At 42.2% G+C, this 22,083-nt stretch overlaps 1 protein-coding gene across 2 annotated transcripts in view; it reads left to right on the top strand.

Moving 5' to 3' along the window:
- LOC135198205 (zinc finger protein 239-like) overlaps positions 1–21,830 on the top strand; it is a 36,662-nt gene extending 14,832 nt beyond the window's left edge. Inside the window, exon 2 of one of the 2 annotated variants that reach the window (XM_064225784.1) lies at positions 20,011–21,830. In XM_064225784.1, the coding sequence (XP_064081854.1) occupies positions 20,062–21,009 (948 nt within the window). In that variant the 5' untranslated portion in view covers positions 20,011–20,061 and the 3' untranslated portion in view covers positions 21,010–21,830. Of the gene's footprint in view, positions 1–20,005 lie in introns of both variants that reach the window. The other variant, XM_064225785.1, reaches the window with a different exon arrangement.
- The last annotated feature ends 253 nt before the right edge of the window (positions 21,831–22,083 follow it).

Genomic DNA, 22,083 nt, shown 5'->3' with positions numbered 1-22,083 from the left:
TCCTTTCCCATTCCAGCAGAGATCAAAGAACATCTGAGTTGGTGGCTGGAGCCGTCGAAGTTGGGGGAAGGAATCTCCCTGTTCAAGAAGAACCCAGACCTAGTGTTGTTCTTAGATGCTTCGGAGTCAGGTTGGGGAGCAACACTGGGGAGCAGAGAGGTCTCAGGCTCTTGGAAAGCGCAACAGAAAGAATGGCACATCAACTGGAAAGAGTTGATGGCCGTTCTGTTAGGATTAAGAGCCTTCAAAGATGCTGTCTCGGGGAGAGTAGTAGAAGTCAATTCGGACAACACCACGGCCCTGGCTTACATAAAAAAGCAAGGAGGGACTCATTCTCTGTCCCTGTACGAAACAGCAAGAGAACTCCTGTGGGCAAAGGAGAATGGAGTAGATCTTTTAACAAGATTTGTGCAGGGACAGAAGAATGTAAGAGCAGACATGCTCAGCAGGAAAGGGCAAGTTCTGCCCTAAGAATGGACCCTCAACCTTCAAGTTTGCCAGGAACTGTGGAAATTATGGGGGAGGCCTTCGATAGATCTCTTCGCCTCCAACCAGAACAAGAGAATCCCCAACTACTGCTCCCTAGTCCCGGACAGGGAAGCAATAGCAGTGGACGCCTTCTTGATGGACTGGACAGGGATGGACACTTAAGCGTTCCCTCCTTTCAAGATCATCAATCTTGTCATCAAGAAATTCGCTCTTCTCGAGACAGGGAGAATGACCCTGATAGCTCCATTCTAGCCAGCGAGAGAGTGGTTCACAGAGTTAGTGGAGATGCTAGTGGACTTTCCAAGAAGCCTTCCTCCAAGTCCAAAGCTTCTCAAACAGCCCCACTTTGAGAGGTATCATCAAAATCCCCTCGCTCTACAACTGACTGCCTTCAGACTATCGAGAAGCTTGCCAGAGTGAGAGGCTTTTCAGCGCAAGCTGCGAGAGCGATCGCAAGAGCGAGGAGGGTATCTTCACAGAGAGTCTACCAATCGAAGTGGGAGGTCTTTAGATCTTGGTGTAAACGACACAAAGTGTCCTCAACCTCTACCTCTGTGAGTCAGATTGCTGATTTTCTCCTGTTCCTCAGGCAAGAATCTAAGCTGGCCGTATCCACTATAAAAGGATACAGAAGCATGCTTTCAGCAGTCTTTAGGCATAGAGGCATGGAGTTATCTCAAAATACGGACTTGAAGGATCTCTTGAAGTCGTTTGAAACGACTAAGCACACAGTAAGACCCCCGGCTTGGAATTTGGATGTGGTTTTGAAGTTCTTATGCGGCAGGAAGTTCAAACCCATCTCGCAATCGACCCTTAGAGATTTGACTAAGAAAACGTTATTTCTGATGGTTCTCGCCACAGCAAAAAGGGTCAGCGAGATTCAGGCGATGGAGAAGCAGGTAGGCTTCAGTCAAGACGGAGCAGTATGTTCTTTAAGGCTCGACTTCCTCGCTAAGAATGAGAACCCATCCAAACCCTGGCCGAGGACGTTTGAGGTTCCTAACCTCACAAACTTAGTGGGTCAAGAGGAGGAGAGACTCCTCTGCCCAGTTAGAGCCCTCAGGGCATATTTGTCACGTAAAAAGAATTTAAGAGGATCATGCAGTGCTTTATGGTGTTCCGTTAAAGATCCTCAAAGGCCCCTCTCGAAGAATGCATTGTCATTCTTCTTGAGGGAGACAATTAGAGAAACTCACCTCTTATATGAGGAGGAGAACTTCGGTCTCTTAAAAGTGAAGGCCCACGAGGTGAGGGCTATTTCAACGTCATTGGCATATCAGAAGAACATGTCAGTTAGACAAATAATGGACTCGACATTTTGGAGGAGCAACTCTGTATTCGCTTCTCATTACCTCAGAGAGGTAAGAGTAGATTACGAGAAGTGTTACACTTTGGGCCCATACGTAGCTACGTCTTCGTTATTGGGTAAAGGAGTTACTACCTCCCCTCAACCTTAACTATAGTATGATATACCTTTATTTGGGGTTTGTGTTTTTATGGTTGTCTGAGGAAGTGGTCTGGTTGGGACAGCACCCTCAGTCTAGCTAGATAGGTAAGATATCTAGTCTGCAAGGTTAGGTGGTTGGGTTGAGTAAGGTTGCAGATAATTGAAAGGGGAATAGGTAGTGCAGAAGTCTAGTCACGTTGTTGGTCTCGCCCCGTTTGACAGACTCTATTGAGTGGTTTCAGCATAACAGGTCTCATCCTGGCTGGCGCTCCTAAGGGAAAGCGACTCAAGAGGCAGGAACCTTTGAAGTCAGCTACCTTAGCAGGTAAAGAATCAAGGTTATTACCTACAACTTTTAGTTGTTTCCCAACGATGTTGGCTGTCTTTCACCCACCTCCAAATGTGTGAATCAGCTATATATATATAACTGCCAGGTAAGTTCTATTCATAAAAATGAAGTATTTATGATAAAACAAAGTTTTATGAATACTTACCTGGCAGTTATATATATATTTTAAGGCCCACCCACCTCCCCTCAGGAGACAGGTCGGGCAAGAGATGATCTGAGGAATAGAAAATGGGAATGATTCCAAGTACCACCCTGTAAGGGTTGTTAACCACCTAACTGGACACCTACCACTCAGCGGTTGCCGCGAGTTTTGAAAAACCTGCCGGACCGATTGAGACTGTAGCTATATATATATACATATATATAACTGCCAGGTAAGTATTCATAAAACTTTGTTTTCATACAATCAACTTACCTGTCAGATATATACTTAGCTAAGACTCCGTCGTCCCTGACAGAAATTCAAATTTCGCGCCACTCGCTACAGGTAGGTCAGGTGATCTACCGGCCTGCCCTGGGTGGCAGGACTAGGAACCATTCCCGTTTTCTATCATATTTTCTCTGTCGCCGGTGGTATCAACATTGTTGTTACTACCTCCTGACTGGAATTCGCTTTTCTAGACTTTTGATCAACTTTATTGGATTTTTTGGTGACGTACCTGGATCGTTGTTTTGGCATTCGCTACCGTGGACTGGATTTGGACTTGCTTTTGGTTTTTCTGCTAGAATGTCTGATTCAAGTGTTAGTGTGAGAGTGTGTGTGAATGTAGGCTGCAAGGTGAGGATACCGAAGGCTTCGGTTGATCCTCACACTGTATGTCGTAAGTGTAGAGGGTTTGAATGTTCTTTAGCTAACACCTGTAATGAGTGTGAAAGGTTGAATGCTAATGAATGGAAGACACTAACTTCTTACTTGAAGAAGTTAGAGAGGGTTAGAATTAGACGGGCTGCACATAAGGGTTTAAGTACAAGGCCTATTGAGCCTTTTTCTGAGTCTAACTCTCCTTTTATTAATGAATTTGATTCTCCCTCTGTATCTGAACCCTCACAGGCTTTGCATTCAGATTCGGCTTCTGAAATCGCCGATCTGAAGGCTACTCTTCATAAGATGCCTTACGGAGGTCGTGGAGAATCCCCACCGGTCAGGCGTCCCTTCAGCAGGCTCTGTTTCGCAACAGACTGCTCAGGACCGCTTCAAGAGGAGCGTCCTACGAGAGTGTTTCTCTTCGTCCGGTTCTCCTTCACCTAAACGAGGGTGGAAGGACTCGGATCTTTCTAGGCCACTGAAAAGGCACTGGAAAGAACCCGCTTTTGACTCGAGCCCGGAGCGCTTCTCGGAGGAAGCCCCCTCATCTATCAAGAAGGCTAAGATGGTCTCGACGTCTCCTCAATCTGAAGTTGAGGATCGTACACCTTCGAGGTCTCCTGCTTCTCCCATTGAAGAGGACGCTGGTGTAGCTTCGAAGAGGATCTTGTTAGCTGTACAAGAACAGTTAGCTTCTTTAGTTGGAGTTCTTTCGAGAGATCCTCCTCGCAAAAAGGATGCTAGGCTTCCTATTAAGAAGTCTCGTCTCCTTTCTCCTGCCAGGCGCGAGACTCCAGCCAGAAGTGAGGCCTCTTCTTCCAGGCGCGAAGCGTCGGCCAGGCGTGCAGCACCAGATAGACTAGAAAAGTCTTATAGGTGCGAACAGCTTTCTAGGCACGAACAGCCTACCAGGCGTGAAAAACTTTCTAGGCATGAAGAGCCTTCCAGGCGCGAGACGTCTTACAGGCGCGAGGCGCCAACCAACCGCGATACGCCAGACAAGGATCCTGACAGGCGCGAGATACCAGCCAGGCGCGAGACGGCCAGCCAGGTGCGAGGAGCAGCAGAGGCGAGGCACCAGCCAGGCGCGAGGCGCCAGCCAGGCGCGAGGCGTCAGCAGGCGCGAGGCGCAGCCAGCGTCGAAGAGCCAGCCAAGCGCGAAGAGCCAGCCAAGCGAGAAGCGCCAGCCAAGCGCGAAGCGCCAGCCAAGCGCGAAGTGCCAGCCAAGCGCGAGGAGCTAGCCAGGCGCGAGACGTCAAGCAGGCGCGAGACGCCAAGTAGACTTGAGAGAGACTGTTCACTCGATGAGCCCTTCTCCTAGTAGGAGTTTGTCTCCCGCAGAGAGAGAGGTTTGTGAAGATCCTCCCGTATTTAAGGCGGATTCTCCTCCCGGTTTGGACGAAGATTCGGAAGACGAGGCTCATGGCAGAGAAGGTTTCTCGAACTATAAAGTTTTGACAGCCCTTCTTTTGCAAGAGTATGGGGATTCATTGACTCCTGCTGCTCCTCCTTCTCCTCGATCGCTATTTTCGAGTGCAATTGTGCCAAAGTCTTCGTCGGTTCTGAAGATGAGACCTACTATCTCTATGAAGAGGGCTCTCCAGTCTCTTGACAAATGGATGTTGACAAAGAAGGAACTTGTCAGAACTACCTTCTGTATGCCTCCAGCTATACTTTCTGGAAAAAGAGGTGTGTGGTACCGAACTGGGGAGAACATGGGCCTTTCTCTCCCAGCCTCGGCTGAAGCTGATTTTTCAACCTTAGTTGATTCCTCACGTAGACACGCTTTGAACGGAGCTCGTGTGACTTGGACTATTTCTGAGATAGATCATCTCCTCAAGGGACTCTTCCATATTTTGGAAGTCTTTAATTTCCTAGACTGGTCCCTTGGGGTGATGTCAAAGAAAGCCCATGACTCGGAAGGTCTAGACCCCGAAGTCATTCTTTGTATATTGTCATGCATTGACAAGGCAGTACAAGACGGATCGGGAGAAGTCTCCTCCCTCTTTGGAGCGGGACTCCTTAAAAAGAGGATTATTTTTAGTGCTTTCCTAACCAAAGCTGTTTCACACTCACAGAGAGCAGCACTGGTTTTCGCTCCCATGTCAGACTTTTTGTTTCCTTCTCAGTTAGTGAAGGACATTTCTCGCTCACTGACTGAGAAGGCGACACAAGATCTTCTCCTTCAGTCTACAAGGAAGAAGAGACCGCCAGTTGTGGTTGAGAAGAAAGGACCTACTTCTTCGATTCAGCCCTTTCAAGGAGGCCCTCCCTCCAGAGCTCCCTCAAAAAGGAGAGGCCCTGAGAGGAGAGGTAGACCTGCTTTCCGTCCCTTTAAGAAAGGGAAATGAGACAGTCAGCCTCCAAACACCAGTAGGTGCCAGGCTACTCGAATTTGCAAAGGCCTGGACACTCATAAACTCGGACGCCTCTTCGATGTCAATAATCAGGAAGGGATATCTTATCCCCTTCCAGGACAGTCCTCCCCTAACGACTATTCCGCGGGAACTGTCAGCCAGATACAGGGACCCTGTACTGAGGGATACTCTTCGTCTGATGGTGGATCAAATGTGGGACAAAAGAGCGATAGAATTAGTACTGGATCAAAACTCTCCGGGGTTTTACAATCGTCTTTTTCTGGTTGCAAAAGCCTCGGGGGGCTGGAGACCGGTACTAGACGTCAGCGCTCTAAACAAGTTTGTTCTAAAGGAGAAGTTCTCTATGGAGACTTCTGCCTCAGTCCTTGCGGCTTTGCGGCAAGGAGATTGGATGGTGTCTCTGGATCTCCAGGACGCTTATTTTCATGTCCCGATTCACCCTTCTTTGAAGAAGTACCTCCGTTTCTTGACGGGGGGAAGGATCTTTCAGTTCAGGGCCTTGTGTTTCGGCCTGTCCACAGCTCCTCAGGTCTTCACAAGCCTGATGAAGAATGTGGTGAGGTTTCTTCACCTCAAAGGCATCAATATCTCTCTGTATCTGGACGACTGGCTCATCAGGGCCAGATCAGAGAGACGGTGTTTGGAGGACCTTACTTTGACCCTAAACCTGATAAAGTCGTTGGGACTACTCGTGAACCTCGAGAAGTCACAGCTGATCCCCAGACAGAACGTAGTCTATCTGGGGATTCATATGGATTCTCGGGGTTTTCGAGTATTTCCTTCGCAAGAGAGAATCGTGAGAGGCTTGGAGAAAGTCTCTCTCTTCTTAGGGAAGGAACGTACTTCGGCGAGGGAATGGTTAAGCCTTCTAGGGACCCTTTCCTCGCTTGAACAGTTCTTTCCTCTAGGAAGACTTCATCTTCGTCCTCTTCAGTTCTTCTAAGGAGATCATGGAATTGGAAGACGGGACTTCTCTCCGACAGTTTTTCTCCTTCCAATGGAAATGAAACCACACCTAGAATGGTGGTTGTCCCCTCTAAAGAGAACAAGGGAATCTCTCTGGAAGTTCCGAACCCAAGCCGAGTGTATATTCCGACGCATCGGAGAAGGGTTGGGGAGCAACACTAGGGCCGAGAGAAGTGTCAGGCACCTGGAAGGCAGCATCAGGGTGTCCTGGCACATAAATTGCAAAGAAACTTCTTAGCAGTACACTTGGCTCTAAAGTTCTTCGAACCATTTGTGACAAACAGTGTGGTCAAGTAACGTGGACAACACACCGCTCTTTCCTACATTCCGAAACAAGGAGGTACACACTCCTTTTTCCTATACGAAATAGCAAGAGATCTGCTACTTTGGACCTCCCAGAATAACATCTCCCTCCTAACGAGATTTGTTCAGGGAACAAGGAACGTCAGGGCAGACAGCTGAGCAGGAGAAGCCAGGTCCTTCACACGGAGTGGACCCTTTACTCAGAAGTGTGTCAGAGTCTTTGGTCTCTTTGGGGCATTCCTCATGTAGACCTGTTCGCCACATTCCTTTCCAAAAGGCTGGAAGTCTTTTGTTCAGTGGTGGAAGACCCAAGAGCTCTTGTTGTCGACGCCTTCCTGCTAGATTGGTCTCATGTAGACTTGTACGCTTTTCCCCCTTTCAAAATCCTGGGACAAGTATTGAAAAAGTTCGTTGCGTCCAACGGAACAAGAATGACCCTGATAGCCCCCTTTTGGCCAGCACAGGATTGGTTCGCAGAGGTGCTGGAGTGGACAGTAGACTTCCCCAGATCCCTTCCAAGAAGGATGGATCTTCTCAGACAGCCACACTTCGAGAGGTATCATCAAAACCTCCCCACTCTCGCTCTGACTGCCTTTCGACTATCGAAAGACTTGTCAGAGCGAGAGGGTTTTCTCACAAGGCTGCAAGCGCTATCACTAGAGCCCGCAGAGCTTCCACTAGACGAGTCTATCAGTCTAAGTGGGAGGTTTTTAGAAGGTGGTGTAAGTCTAAGAAGTTGTCCTCCTCCAGTACCTCTGTAACCGAAATCGCTGATTTCCTTTTGTTCCTGAGAGAGGACTCTCATTTGTCTGTATCTACTATAAAAGGATACAGAAGCATGCTGTCGGCAGTCTTCAGAAATAGAGGCCTAGAGCTTGCTGATAATAAAGATCTACACGATCTTATTAGATCGTTTGAGACTACAAAGTCTAGAGAACCAGCTCCTCCCAGCTGGAACCTTGATGTGGTTCTCAAGTTCCTATCGTCTGAAAGATTCGAGCCTCCTCATTTAGCTTCGTTTAGGGATTTAACAAGGAAATGCTTGTTTCTCTTATCTCTGGCTACAGCCAAAAGAATTTGTGAACTTCATGCCCTAGAAGATGAAGTCGGATTCAACAGAGACTCGGCCTTCTGCTCGTTTAGAACACTTTTTCTAGCTAAAAACGAAAACCCCCTGAATCCCTGGCCCAAGAGATTCGAGATTAAAGGCTTATCGAGTCTCGTTGGTAGAGAAGCAGAAAGGTCTCTTTGCCCTGTAAGAGCCCTTAAGTTCTACTTGCACAGGAAGAAACAAATGGGAGGCTCTAGGCAAGGTCTTTGGTGTTCGATTAAAGACCCCACAAGAATCATGTCAAAGAATGCGTTAGCTTTCTTTGTAAGGAGCGTCATTACAGATGCTCACAAGTTCTGTCCTGACGACTCTTTTCCACTCTTAAGAGTGAAGGCTCATGAGGTAAGAGCAGTGGCGACGTCTCTCGCTTTTCAGAAGAATATGTCGCTAAAGAAAATCCTTGATACGACATATTGGAGGTGCAACTCGGTATTTGCATCTCACTATCTGAAAGACGTTCGCGTGACCTACGAGAAATGTTTTTCTCTGGGTCCATTAGTATAGGCGGATACGATACTGGGTACGGGAGCCAACACCAATCCTTCTTACTTTGTACATACCTTCTACTAGATATGTTCTAGATTTCTGCTGACAAAGAGGGCTCGATGCTGCACAGGCGGCCAGTCACTGTTGTTCAGTAAGGAACTCTTGTGATATCTTTTTGGAGGAGTATGGAAAATTTTTTTTTTTGAATTTTTTGTATGTTTGCGTATTGTGTTTTCGAGTTATGGTTGTTGTAATGAGTTTGGGGATAACTCAGAACAATTCTTTCTACTAACATGGTGGTTAGGATCAGGTGGTCGGGATTGGTTGTGTGCTCCTTCATAAGGTGTATTGTCATAGAAGTGGTCCAGTACCCATTGACAAAGTCCTTTCAGGCTCTGCCGAGTAAGCGGTTCATACCCCATCGGCAGATCCACAAGAACTCTTAGCCATAGGTCACATATCTCGCTAAAATCTTGAGGTGATGCAGACTACCGGGCAACAGCCACGAAGTCTACTACCTATCAGGTATGAACCAAGGTTTTTCTTTTATACCTACAACATATGTTGTTTACCTGTCTATTCCATATTAGCTGTCTCGTACTCTCCACCAAAGGCTGCCAATCAGCTAAGTATATATCTGACAGGTAAGTTGATTGTATGAAAATGATATTGTTATGATACAATAAAGTTTCATACATACTTACCTGGCAGATATATACGATTAATGGCCCACCCAGCCTCCCCGCAGGAGACAGGTGGAAGAGAGAAAATATGATAGAAAACGGGGATGGTTCCTAGTCCTGCCACCCAGGGCAGGCTGGTAGATCACCTGACCTACCTGTAGCGAGTGGCGCGAAATTTGAATTTCTGTCGGGGACGACGGAGTCTTAGCTAAGTATATATCTGCCAGGTAAGTATGTATGAAACTTTATTGTATCATAACAATATCATTTTATCATAAATACTTCATTTTTGTTTATGTTTTTTATGGTTGTCTGAAAGAGGATGCAGGTAGGCATCATTTTCTTGTCATAGTGCTAATTCTAGTTAGTTTGGTTAGGTGGTCTGATGGTTTTGGCTCCTTGCGGTAGTAGTGGACAGGTTCTGTCAAGTAAGCGGACGAGTTCCCTTTGACAAGATCCTACTTGGATTCTACCATATAAGTGGATCAGAAATCCCGGTGGTAGATCCAAGAGTCTTTCAGCAACAGGTCACGTCCTCGCTGTAGCTCTCCAGGCAATGCAGACTCAGTAACAGTATCCATGAAGTCTTCTGCCTGAACAGGTAAGAACCAAGGTTTTTATATCCTACAACACCAGTTGTTTCCCTTTTCTATATTATTTAGCTGTCTCTTACCCTCCACCAAGGGTGCCAATCAGCTAAGTATATATCTGACAGGAAAGGTCATGTACAAAAATGATATTGTTAAACTACAATAAAGTTTTGTACATACTTACCTGGTCGAGGTATATACGGATTAATCGGCCCACGCCCAGCCTCCCCTCAGGAGACAGGTGGAAGAGAAAATCTGATTAGAAGATGGGATTGGTTCATACACCCGCCACCCAGCGGCGGGCAAGGTAGACCACCTGACCTACCTGCCGCGTGTGCCGCGAGTTTTGAAATTCTGTCGGGAACGTCGGAGACTATAGCTAAGTATATATCTACCAGGTAAGTATGTACAAAACTTTATTGTAGTTTAACAATATCATATTTGCTATGGTTCGGTGTCTACGATAATGCGTAAGTGATGTTCTTGTGACTCGGTGTAACAGTGTGAGCTCTTCAGACCACCATGGGACTGGGCGTCGCCTAAAAAGACCTGTAGTTTTTGGTATAGAATGTATGCCTGCTGTATGGAATGTCCCATTTAATTAATCGATTGTATCATCAGCCATTGGGAAGTCATTTGCATCACTTTCTATTTCGCTTAGCTCTTGAAATTTGTTCCAATCTGCCTTTTCAACATTCCACCGTGGAGATCTTTGAACTGGTGGGTCATCATTGGAATTTATTATTATAGGAGCATGGTCACTGCTTTGCCATTCATCATTCGTCTTCCATCTGAAATCCATTGTGCAATTGGAACTAGATATTGCAAGGTCTAGGCATGAGACTGTACCTGTCTGGATATGATAATGAGTGGGTTCTCCAGTATTTAAAAGTCCTAAATCTTCATTTTCTATTATGGAAGCTATAATATTACCTTTTTGATTTGATGTAATATCTCCCCTTAAAGGATGTATGCCATCTAAGTCTCCCATGAGAAGAAATGGCCATGGAAGCTGATGAAGTAAATCAAGTAAATCAATTAGCTCTTCTCGAGTGGGATTGTTTGGTGGAAGATAAAGGGAACAGAGTGTGTATTTTTGTCTTAAGTGAATTTGAACCACAACAGCCTGTAAAGGTATATTTAGTGGGATTGGAAAATGAGGAAGATCCTTGAGAACATATATAAGGCAACCTTCATGTCTTCCCACTTCCAAATTATACTGTGTTCTATATGATATATAGTGTCTTGGGCAGGGTGTGTGGACATCAAGCATTATTTCTTGTAAACATACAGTAATATGGGCATATTTATAGAGTAACACTTCAAGTTCCTCTTATTTTGCACGAAGTCCCTGAGAATTCCATTGTAAAATTGAAGAGAAGGTGTCTATGTTTTGGAGGGTAGTCCTCTATTCAAGGTCATTTTTGAATGCTTACTGGATGGGAAGCTTTGCTTGTAAGTTTTGGATGACGAGTGTTTTTCTTCGCCAGCTTGCTCATTGAATTTGGTTTTATCTTTTGTTGGAGTTAATGGAGGAGAGGATGAGGGTGTTCTTACTCTTCATTTGTTTTTTTTCCTCCAATTCCATTAAATCAGGCAGAGATTCCGCCTGAGACAATACAAAAGGAGGAGTAGAGGGAGGTTTGAGGGAGATATCCAGTTTATTATATGGAATGTTTTTGATATCCGTCTTGGCCATTTGTGCTCTAACCTTACTAGGGTGAGCACTTGACCCAGTATGTCAGGCCACAGGAGTAGAAGCATCCTTCATTGAGGATGAGGAAGGATCAGCAGATTGGAGTGGAGCCCTAGTGGTGGAATGTTGGACCACAGGGGCAGAGGCATCCTTCATTGAGGATGAGGAAGGATTAACTGCTACTGTTTCAAGTTTAAATTCTTCGCATATTTTATCAACTGATTTGTGGTCTAGCTGACAATTAATACATTTAGGTATATCTGAACATAGGCCATGTTCTAGGGCAGAGCAATTATCACACATCTTATTATTTTTACAAACTTGATGGAGGATCAAATTTAAAATAATTAAAACATTGTACATAATACTTTAGGATGAAAAGGTGTAACTCGCACTCTTTCATTTTCTATTAGCATATAAGATGGTACATTACTGTCTTCAAACAAAAAAATCATCATATTACCATTTGGGACCTTTTTCACTTTCCGTACAGTTGGTGGACACACATCTAAAATTTCTGCTTCAGTAAACTCGTACAAGTCTTCCATAGCTAAAATTTAGGTGAGGACTAATTTTCTCTATTATATCATTGTTTTCAACTTTCATCATTGTTAGCATCTGTGACTGAGTTTTAGATTTTGCATGAATTAGCACAGAGCTCTTACCAAATCTAGTAAAATCACCACTCATTATGCCACCTACTTTTTGCTGAAGGTACCTACTAAACTTGTAATAATTGAAATTCTCCTCCTTGGCTTTTACTAACAGCCATTTAGGAGGTTGGGGGACTTATTTTGCCAATGGTGCTACTATTGGAGTTGATTGGATTCCATTCTGCAGGTTTATAAATGTCTAAGTTTCTTAGGGCTTTATCCGTCAAGGCTCCTTTAACTAATGAATTACATACTTTCAAAGTATCAAAACTACAGGTTGCTTTAAAAGCATCTTCATGTTTATCAAATGTTACCCAAGCTTCCCAGTTTCTCTCTGTGTCATGAAAGTTTATACGAATATCAGCTATATGCCAAACATGTTCAAAGATGTCGAGATATCCTCATAGTTACACTGAAGTGGAATATTTTCCATATGTATAACTTTCAAATGCTTCACTCTACTATTATTGGCATCTGGGGGGTTTAAAGAATGGTCTTTGTTTGAGCTAGAAGTCGTCAACGGTGCCAGTGAGTCCAGTTTCCCAGGGGACGTAGGTACGTAGTCTGGATCCATATTTGGTTTATAAAAAGAAAGAAAAAAGAAATAAAAAATCTCTTTCATCCACACTCGCACACGTATGCTCTTGCACACACTCACATATATGCATGTGTACACACATACATATACTCATGTACATGTACAGTAGTACCTTGAGATACGAAAGGCTCAACTTACGAAAAACTAGAGATACGAAAGCCAATACGAAAAATTTAACGGCTCTACATACGAAAAGTTTTCAAGATACGAAAGGTTTCTGAAAGTCTGAGATTCGCCCGGATAACAATTTTGAAAATCGCGCAGTGCGCCGCCATCTTAGTACTAGTAGACTCGCCACCATCCTCCTGCTCTCCCATTGGTTCCTGATGCTAGTCGCGGCCATGAAATCCTTCTCTCCTATTGGCCAGCATCCCTCCCATCATGCATCTACTATGTACACGTGGTGGCGTGCTTCGGCCACTCGGTACCAGCATTATTATAGTACGCACGCGGTATTCGTTTTCGGGATCGTCAATGTGTACGTTATTTAAAAAAAAAAGTGACCAAGATCTCTCACATGGGATAAGTGATCAAGGTCTCTCTCATGGGATAACTGGAAACTTTGCAAGGTTGGTAGAATATCCACTCCCTGCTGAACAGAGGGTGTAGACCAATCATTTACAACATGCATACCAGCACGTATAATCAAGGCACTTCAGTTTACGTTGAAGGTCAGCAGCCGAACATTCAGTAACCCCAATCAGTTGCAGAGAGAGCATTTCTTTGGTTGAACAGGGTTTTGATGGACACCAGGGCCAACAGAGTCATGAGGTGCAAAAAAAGAACCAAGTGATAAAAAACAGAAAGAAAGTTGAAATTTCTGTAAAAAAAAAAAAAAAAAAAAAAAAAAAAAAAAAAAAAAAAAAAAAAAAAAAAAAAAAAAAAAAAAAACTATGTAAAGTAAAAAAAAAGTTAAAAATCAAAAAAAGAAAAAAAAAAACAGCAAGAAATTAAAGCCCCCAAAAAGGCTCACACAGGAACATTGTGTACGTATATTTTTTAAAATGTACGTACGTACATATGTACAAAAGAAAAAAAAACAGCAGAAATTAAAGCCACTTTTCATAAAGTGCAATCATTTGTAGAAGACACCCCCCGAAAAGGCTCACACAGGAACATTGTGAAAAGTAGGCAGAAGCAATCTTCCTTGGATAGTTACGTATGTACGTAGCCTCACTCGAAAGGTAAGCTTCCCCATTTTATGTTACAGTAATAATATTTCTTGTACACTAATATACACTTTATTTACAGGTTTTGCATTTTTATTCTTAATTTAGGTATTGAATGGTCCAAATTGTTGTAGTATTTCATTGTTTATAGTCAATTTAGCTTTATTATGAAATTTACTGGGGTGTTTTTGGAGGGCTTGTAACGGATTAGCCATTTTACATGTAAAATGTGGTCCAAGATACGAAAACCTCATGATACGAAAGGCGCCTCGGAACGGATTAATTTCGTATCTCGAGGTACTACTGTACACAGTTGTGCATTCATACAAGTATTACTACTTGGTTATATCAAGACAGTATTGTGAGTCACTCAGGTATTCACATTCTCCACCAATGGCACTAGTGAGAGTTGACTCCCAATGGTCCACCCCATACCCTACCCTTTCAGGATAGCACCAGTATGTTTGCGGTGGCCCAGGTATAAGCCAATCCTCCTGCTGGGAGTTCTGATCCCACTAATGGGAATCAACTCCCAACTCCCCACCCCAAACGTATTGGTGGGCTTCCGGACAAAAGCCAGGAGTCCCATCCCCAAAAAACCAGCCCCCCCCTGGATTCTGATGGGCCAATCCCTGGAGATGGTTCTGCCCTCAAGATAGCAATGGGAAAATCCCACTACGTACTAACTCTCAGGTCCAAACCATATCAGGTGGTGACTCAACCACCACAACTCCCACGATCAGCTTCGAATGTAAACCCTTCCCAACCTACGATCCCTTCTCAGACTCACCTTAGTAGTTAAATTAGACAAAAGTTGAAATGTCCACACCAGTTATTGCCAAAAGATTGTAGGCGTTCCGTCAGGATCCGGCCTTCACACGAGTAAAGGCAGGATCCCTTACCCCCTCACCACGTGAAGGAACCTACTCGAGGGGAAGAGCTCTTGGTTTGAATGAAGCAGAAGGTCAGGATGAGAACCTGACTTTCTTGAGAGACCTGGCAGGAGAAGGTGAACCAGAGTGCTTACCTGGAGAAAACGCAACCGTACCTTTAAGGGGACCTAGTACTCTGAGCAGCCACTCGAATAATGGCTTGCTGAGACTCAACTATGGACGTGGAGGAAACAAAGTTGACCATGGATGATACATCCTGCTCCTTAAAGAGACTGTCACAACGTGCCTGGACAAAACTCGCTTATGAATGTCTAGGAAATGATGTGTGAGACGGCTTAGGTAAAGATCCCTCCTCTTCTTGCTGACAAGGGTAGTACAACACAACGAGATGTTCACTTGATGAGCTAAACCCATTGATACTGACATGATAAGGTTATTGAATAAAACAGGATCTGAGGGAGTATACCCGTCCTGCTTTAAGAAACCCATGAGGCCCGAGAGCATCTACATAGTATGCGACAGAGCTTCAGATTGATTCCTGAAGGTGTCTTCAAGCAAGACCGCTTCTCTCACCGAAATACCAACAAGTCTGTTACCTACAGGGACCTTGGGAAGGAGAGCCTCCACTGACTCATTATGAGGTGCTCTGAAACCCGAAGAAGGGTTACCCGCTACACCATACAAGGACTTACAACTGGGAATAAGAGCTGAGTCCTGCTTACCCGCCCCCACTACTACAGCTAACCGAGAGTCCCCCTCCCTCAGTGGTTTGGTAGAGAAAAGTTCCTCAAACATCGCTTGGTTTGGTTTAAAAGGTTCCTCATCAACTTTCGACTGAGGAAACAGAGGGGAATGAGGTCTATCATTCTTCAATACTCACTGTCTCCTGCAAGCGGACAGCCTGCTACAGAAGGAGGAGGAAAATATAAATTTTCATAAGAAAATTTTTCATTTGGATACTTACCTACTGTTAAAGTTAGCTATATCTCCCCGCTGATTAGGTGAGTCAGCATTCAAACAAAAATTGAATGGCTGCCCGGATGACTGTCTAGTTTACCTGTTCTCTGCCAGGTGTGTTTCGAATGTTTTAGCCCGTCAGAATTCTCATTGACAGCCCACTAAGTTGTGGGGAGGCTGGGTGGGTCTACTTAACAGTAGGTAAGTATCCAAATTCCTAATAAATTTTATTATGAAAATTTATATTATTTGAGATGAATCTTACCTACTGTTAAAGTTAGCTGATTTCCACATTAAGAAGAGGATAGTGGGTAGTGCAGCTAGACAAAATTCCGCTAAGCCATTCGAGCTAAAGATTTCTCGCATGAAATCCAAAACATTCTGACCAGATCTGGAATCCTTGGTGGATTTTGCTACCACCAGAAGTTGGATTCCATTCAGGGAGCAAGGCTCTCATACATAAGCAACAAAAAGCTGCCTTGTGGAGAAAACCGCTTCGATTCAGCCAGAATGAAACACATGTGGTATGAGGGACCCCTGTGCCTGGGTCCAAAAGCCCTATAATACGACAGTCACTTAAAATAAATACCTTTACAATATAAACGTACGCTCCTATACAAAATTTGTACCTTCACGCTCCCCAAAATATTAAAACCCTGGGATTTAAACAAAAGAGCCTAAAGAATTGCTCTTTTTTCAGTTCAGGAAAAGACTACCCACTACTAGTAGCGGATTAAGGGCTTTACTGTTTTCAAACACAATTCTGTATACTTAAGGTAGTGATCAAGCAAAAACTGAATTGTACTTCTACTGTGACACGTCAATCCTATTCTGGAGCGACAAATTGACTTAACACTAAATGAAGTTGCAACTGCTGCTCACATTATGAATGTTTACCTTCAATAAAGGTAGAAGATTTGGAGCTAGTTCTCATGCACTAGCTATCCAATACGTTACAGAGGACCTTGTGTTCCTTGACAAAGACGTTATAAGTTTCTAAAAATCACAACACAAAAGGTTAACTTTGCCTCTTCCAGGCTTAACCTTCAAAATGCATTCTAGGTTTTCTAAAACCACAACACAAAAGGTTAACTTTGCCTCTTCCAGGCTTAACCTTCAAAATGCATTCTAGGTTTTCTAAAACCACAAAACAAAAAGTTAACTCTGCCGTCAAGTTTAACCATTGGCAAAGATTTTATAAGAGTCTAAAAATCACAACACAAAATGTTAACTTTACTTCTTCCAGGCTTAACCTTCACAAATACATTCTAGGTTTTCTAAAACCACAAAACAAAAAGTTAACTTTGCCTTCAAGCTTAACCATTGGCAAAGACAGCTAGGTTTTCTAAAACTACAAAACAAAAGGTTGATTTTTGCCTCTTCCAGGCTTAACCTTTGACAACATCTATGTTTCTTAAAACCACAAAACCAAAGGTCAACTTTGCCTCTTCCAGCATTTACCTTTGACAAAGATGTTCAAGGATTCTAAAAGGATGATAAAAATGTTCTAGGTTTAACCTTTAAATTTAAATGCCCAACAGGATAGAGAAGTTTCCTCTTCTTCCCCACTAAAGGGTTACATTGGAATTCTTACAGGGCACTGTAAAGCATAGCCTTAACATCACCCTCAGCTCTAAGGCAGAAAGCTAAAATAGCATTCCCTTTACACCAGCTTAAAGAAGGGTGCTGGCAATAAATGTACTTATTAACCGCTGCTAGTGCTAAATAAAAGGTTTTACATTAAATTCAGATAGTTTAAACCCACATCTAAACTCCAGCGAGAGACTGATATAGAGATGAAGGGGCTTCAATCTCAACACCTTACAGTGCTGGTCCTCAGCAAGATCTAAAAGTACTTGATGCAATACCAAGGAAAGTACGTATGAAACGATAACTTTGGAAGTAGACAGTGAAAAGTCTTATTATCTCTGAACAGAAAACATTGACTTCTACAAGGTTCCAGGTGCTGAATATTCCTCTGGAATGGCACCCTCAGCAATACACAGACCACTGCTTCTGACCCCAGGCCATGGCAGTTTTAAATTAAGGACAGATCCTATTATAACCTGAAAATCTTAGTATTGGGAGGGGACATTCTAACATCTCCAAGCAGTTAAGGAGATGCCTAAGTTAATGGAAGTGTATAGAATTGTGTAGTAGAGTATTTCTTTTCAACAGAAGAATGAGACATCTACTGAGAGCATTGGAAATTCTGAAAATCATTTTCCCTGAGGCTACAAGGGCTCTACAGGAGACACTAAGCAATTCTTGAACTTGAAATTATTGCTCAATAGTATTCAGAGTAGATACGAGGGGCAGGTCTATGAGTCTGAATTAGGCCAAATTTAAGGAAACATCCACAGCTCAAACCTGAGGGCCATGCTAGTAAGTCTAAATGAGTGCTCCTTAAATCCCACACCAAGTGCCAAACTTACGGATGTAAAGGCCCTTGTAGGCCTTTGGAATACTATTGACAGAGTTGGCCAACTTGAATCACTGATTCAGTAGAAGTGTCATGCTCCTGAAGTCAACACCATCCACCAATAGGCAACAAGTCCCTGACTTAACTTATAGAGGGCTGGCTGCACACTAACCCAAAGTACACAGAACAGCAATACCTTCTTTTAAAAACATCTTGGAGTAACTTGCATGACTGTGGATGTATTGGTAAGTGGAATACAATCTGCATGTGTACCACAAGTCTGACCATTATTTGGAAAGGCACTAAAACCTGCTAGAAAACCAACAAGTAAGTGGGCAGACACTTCCTGTTATTCAGTCTCCAAACATCCAAGAATATCTCCAATTACTTATGGAGCTCGTCCTAAAGAATTACCCTTAGACCATCATTCCCTCTGTATACAATCTCCTACTAAAAAAAGAGACTTATGAGAGATTTCTGCTGAAGACAAAGGAAGCTATAAGAGGGAGATTAAACCAGTGGAGGACAACCAAAAAAGAATCGCAACTGCCCTTCACCATCTCCACTATGTAACATACTGGTCCCAAGTCTCTCCCTGCATGTTAGGATGTTTCAATTGTCCATATCCCAGAACCTGAGTCTGCACTTATCCCCGAGAGGTATAAAACAAGACTACCAATAGATAATCCCTTATCACTTTAAACCAAGCTGCATAATCAGACAGGAAGCAAAAGTGTTCTCACTTCTTCCAAACCAAGTGAGTATAAGCATGAGGACATTACCCTGCAGCATCAGAAATGAGTTACTTTCTTTTAGTTACTTGTTTCCTTGCTAAAAACTCCCACTGGGTTGGCGTCTCCACCTCTCTAAGAAGTCACGGAGATGAGACAACATAGATAAAAGGTAATAACTCAAGTTAGACTGAAACTCCATCAGCATGTCTGTCAGTCTCGAGTTCATTTCCCTGCAGGAAAGAGAAAGAAAGCGAACCTCCTACTAAAGACGGTTAAAGAACCAATAAACATTTTTATAAACACCTGTACAAATTCTTGAACAATATCTTCCATCCAAAAATTAAAATACCAACAGTGCCAAAATTACGATTGTTTGCAAGTGTCCCATTTATCCATAACAAAAATTTCTACCATGAATTGAAACTGTTAATAGAAAGTTTTTTTCCTGCAATCGAATTAAAACTAATACCTTGCAACCCAATGAATATCAGATCTCTGTTTAAACACAAGGAGAAACTCAGTCCACTGATGACCTCAGGAGTCGTATATCTATTTAATTGCCCTAGATGTAATCTAGGGAAGTACGTCGGCTCCACACAGAGGTTACTCAAAGTGAGATTAGACTCTCATCGTGGTGTTAGTTATAGAACAGGTGTCAAATTAACAAATCCTGAGTTTTCATGTATACGCGAGCACACAAAGAAATGTAAACATGACATGAATTACAAAGATTTTAAAATTATAGGCCAATCCCCTAACGAACAGCATTTAGCTATTTTAGAATCACTTTTCATTAAACAACTCGTTCCGCAGTTAAACACCCAGTCTTCCTCAACACCTCTGTATCTCTCGTGAGTTCAAGTCGAGGCTGACCCGGCCTGAATTGTCACTCGGTCTGTGCTTTCAGCACCTTATGGTATTGACTCCTCCCTACTCTTGTACTTGCTTTTTATATTTGTTAACTTTTTAAGCTTTTAATATGTATTCCGAGTTTGTGATTTTAACTTTTGTTTTATCTCTCTTTTAGCTTGATAATGGGACTTTTATGTCTTGAAACGTCGCGACAATAAAGTACAAATAATGGGAATAAAGGATTGTCCTTCACCTTACATCAACTGATGTCTACTGGTTGATAGAACCGCCTTCAATTTTCACTGTATAATGTAGTATATATATTATGTATGTATGTATATTATTTCTCATTCTGTTTGTTTTGAATGGTACTATTCAGATATTCAGAAAATGTTTTTCTCAGATTTATGTTATTTTATTTCAGAGCAGCCTAAACAGAGTAAAATTTCTTCAGAGCCTAACCAGGATTGAGTATTGCAAATGGAACATCCTGTGGAAATGCTGTTAATCAAAGAAGAGAAGGAGAATTCGGAGGAGGATCTTACTGAAAACACAGATGAAGACCTTTTATTTGTAGACCCCTTAGCAATCAAGGCAGAACCAGAATTTGTTAACCATAGTGAATTTGATGTAGACTGTTCGTCCCAGTCTTTGAAGTATGTAGTAGACAGCTCTCCAAGCTGTGATGATGAAAGTAGGAAGATGATCTGTGTTGCTGAAGAAAATAGACATTTAGGAAGAAGCAACACAGAAGGGAAGCAAATAACTTGTGCTGAATGCCAAAGGACATTTTCACACATGTGCCATCTGAAATCCCACATGAGAACTCATACTGGAGAGAAGCCATATACTTGCTCTATATGTCAAAGAAGTTTTTCTCAATCAGGTTATTTCAAAATACATGAGAGAACTCATACAGGAGAGAAACCATATACTTGCTCTCTATGTAAAAGGAGTTTTTCCCTTCAAAGTCATCTCAAAAGGCACATGAGAACTCACACAGGAGAGAAACCATATACTTGCTCTATATGTCAAAAAAGTTTTTCTCAATTAACTAATTTCAAAGTTCACATGAGAACTCACACAGGAGAGAAGCCATATACTTGCTCTATATGTGAAAGGAGTTTTTCTCGTCAAAGTCATCTCAAAACACACATGATAACTCATGTGGGAGATAAACCATATGCTTGCTCTATATGTAAAAACAGTTTTTCTCTTCAAAGTCATCTCAAAAGACACATGAGGACTCATACGGGAGAGAAACCTTATGCTTGCTCTGTGTGTCAAAGAAGTTTTTCTCGCACAAGTCATCTCAAAAGACACATTAGGACTCATACGGGAGAGAAACCTTATGCTTGCTCTGTGTGTCAAAGAAGTTTTTCTCGCCAAAGTCATCTTAAAACGCACATGACAACTCACACAGGATAGAAACATTCACTTGCTCTGTATGTCAAAGAAGTGTTTCTGCTTCAAGTCTTCTCAAAAAACTAAAATTCAAAGTAGACAGAAACTGTATACTTGATCTTTGTCCAAGTAGTTTTTCTAATTCTGAAATTCTCAAAAGACACATTGGAAATGATTGTAGAGAGAGGACATTTTACAGTCCTTATGTCAAAAATGTCAGACAATTTCAAATACTTTGAGACTGCTCATGAAAATTCATAATATTTAGAGGGCAATTAAATATATTGAATGCTAAAAAGGTTTTTAATATTCCTCTACTCCAAAAACCTTATGAAAACCCTTATTTGAGAAAAGCCATTCATATATCACGAATAACAAAGGAGATGTTTTGAAACGTGTGGTCTCAAAAGATGTGTGTAAATTCATACTAAAAAGAAATCATATTCGTAAAACCGACTTAGTGGAAATAAAAGGATGGTTTTTTTTTTTCATTAAACATCAGTGAAAGTTATGTTCAGTTTTATTTTTTTTACTTTCTGATATGTTCTACAAAGAATGTGATGCAGTATTAGTAAATCCTAGTTCTTTTAATTAGTTCACTAGACAGTGGAATTACTGTATACTGTTTTAATTAATAAACTAACCAGTCAGAAGTTTTGAGCTAGGACTTGCTTTGTAAATTACTAAATTATTGTAGTACTGTATTATGTTTCTGGATCACTAGACTAAAGTGTTGAGCCAAGACTTGACTTGTAAATGACTAAAGTACTGTTATATGCTGCTTTATTCTAACAATTCATAAGTGTTGAGCCAGGGCTTGCTTTGTAAATGAATAAAGTACTGTACTACTGTATTCTGTTTTAGTCTAACCATTCATAAATGTTAGAAGGATTTGGTTTCTAAATGACTATAGAGTACTGTACATATTACTGTACTACTCTGTTTTAAGATATATATATATATATATATATATATATATATATATATATATATATATATATATATATATATATATATATATATATATATATATATATATATACAGTGGTACCTCGAGATACGAAAGGCTCAACTTACAAAAAACTCGAGATACGAAAG

This window comes from Macrobrachium nipponense, chromosome 21, assembly GCF_015104395.2.
Source record: "Macrobrachium nipponense isolate FS-2020 chromosome 21, ASM1510439v2, whole genome shotgun sequence".
Taxonomy (NCBI): domain Eukaryota; kingdom Metazoa; phylum Arthropoda; class Malacostraca; order Decapoda; family Palaemonidae; genus Macrobrachium; species Macrobrachium nipponense.
Note: the sequence above shows the minus strand (reverse complement) of the source record. Positions and strands in the feature narration are given on the sequence as shown.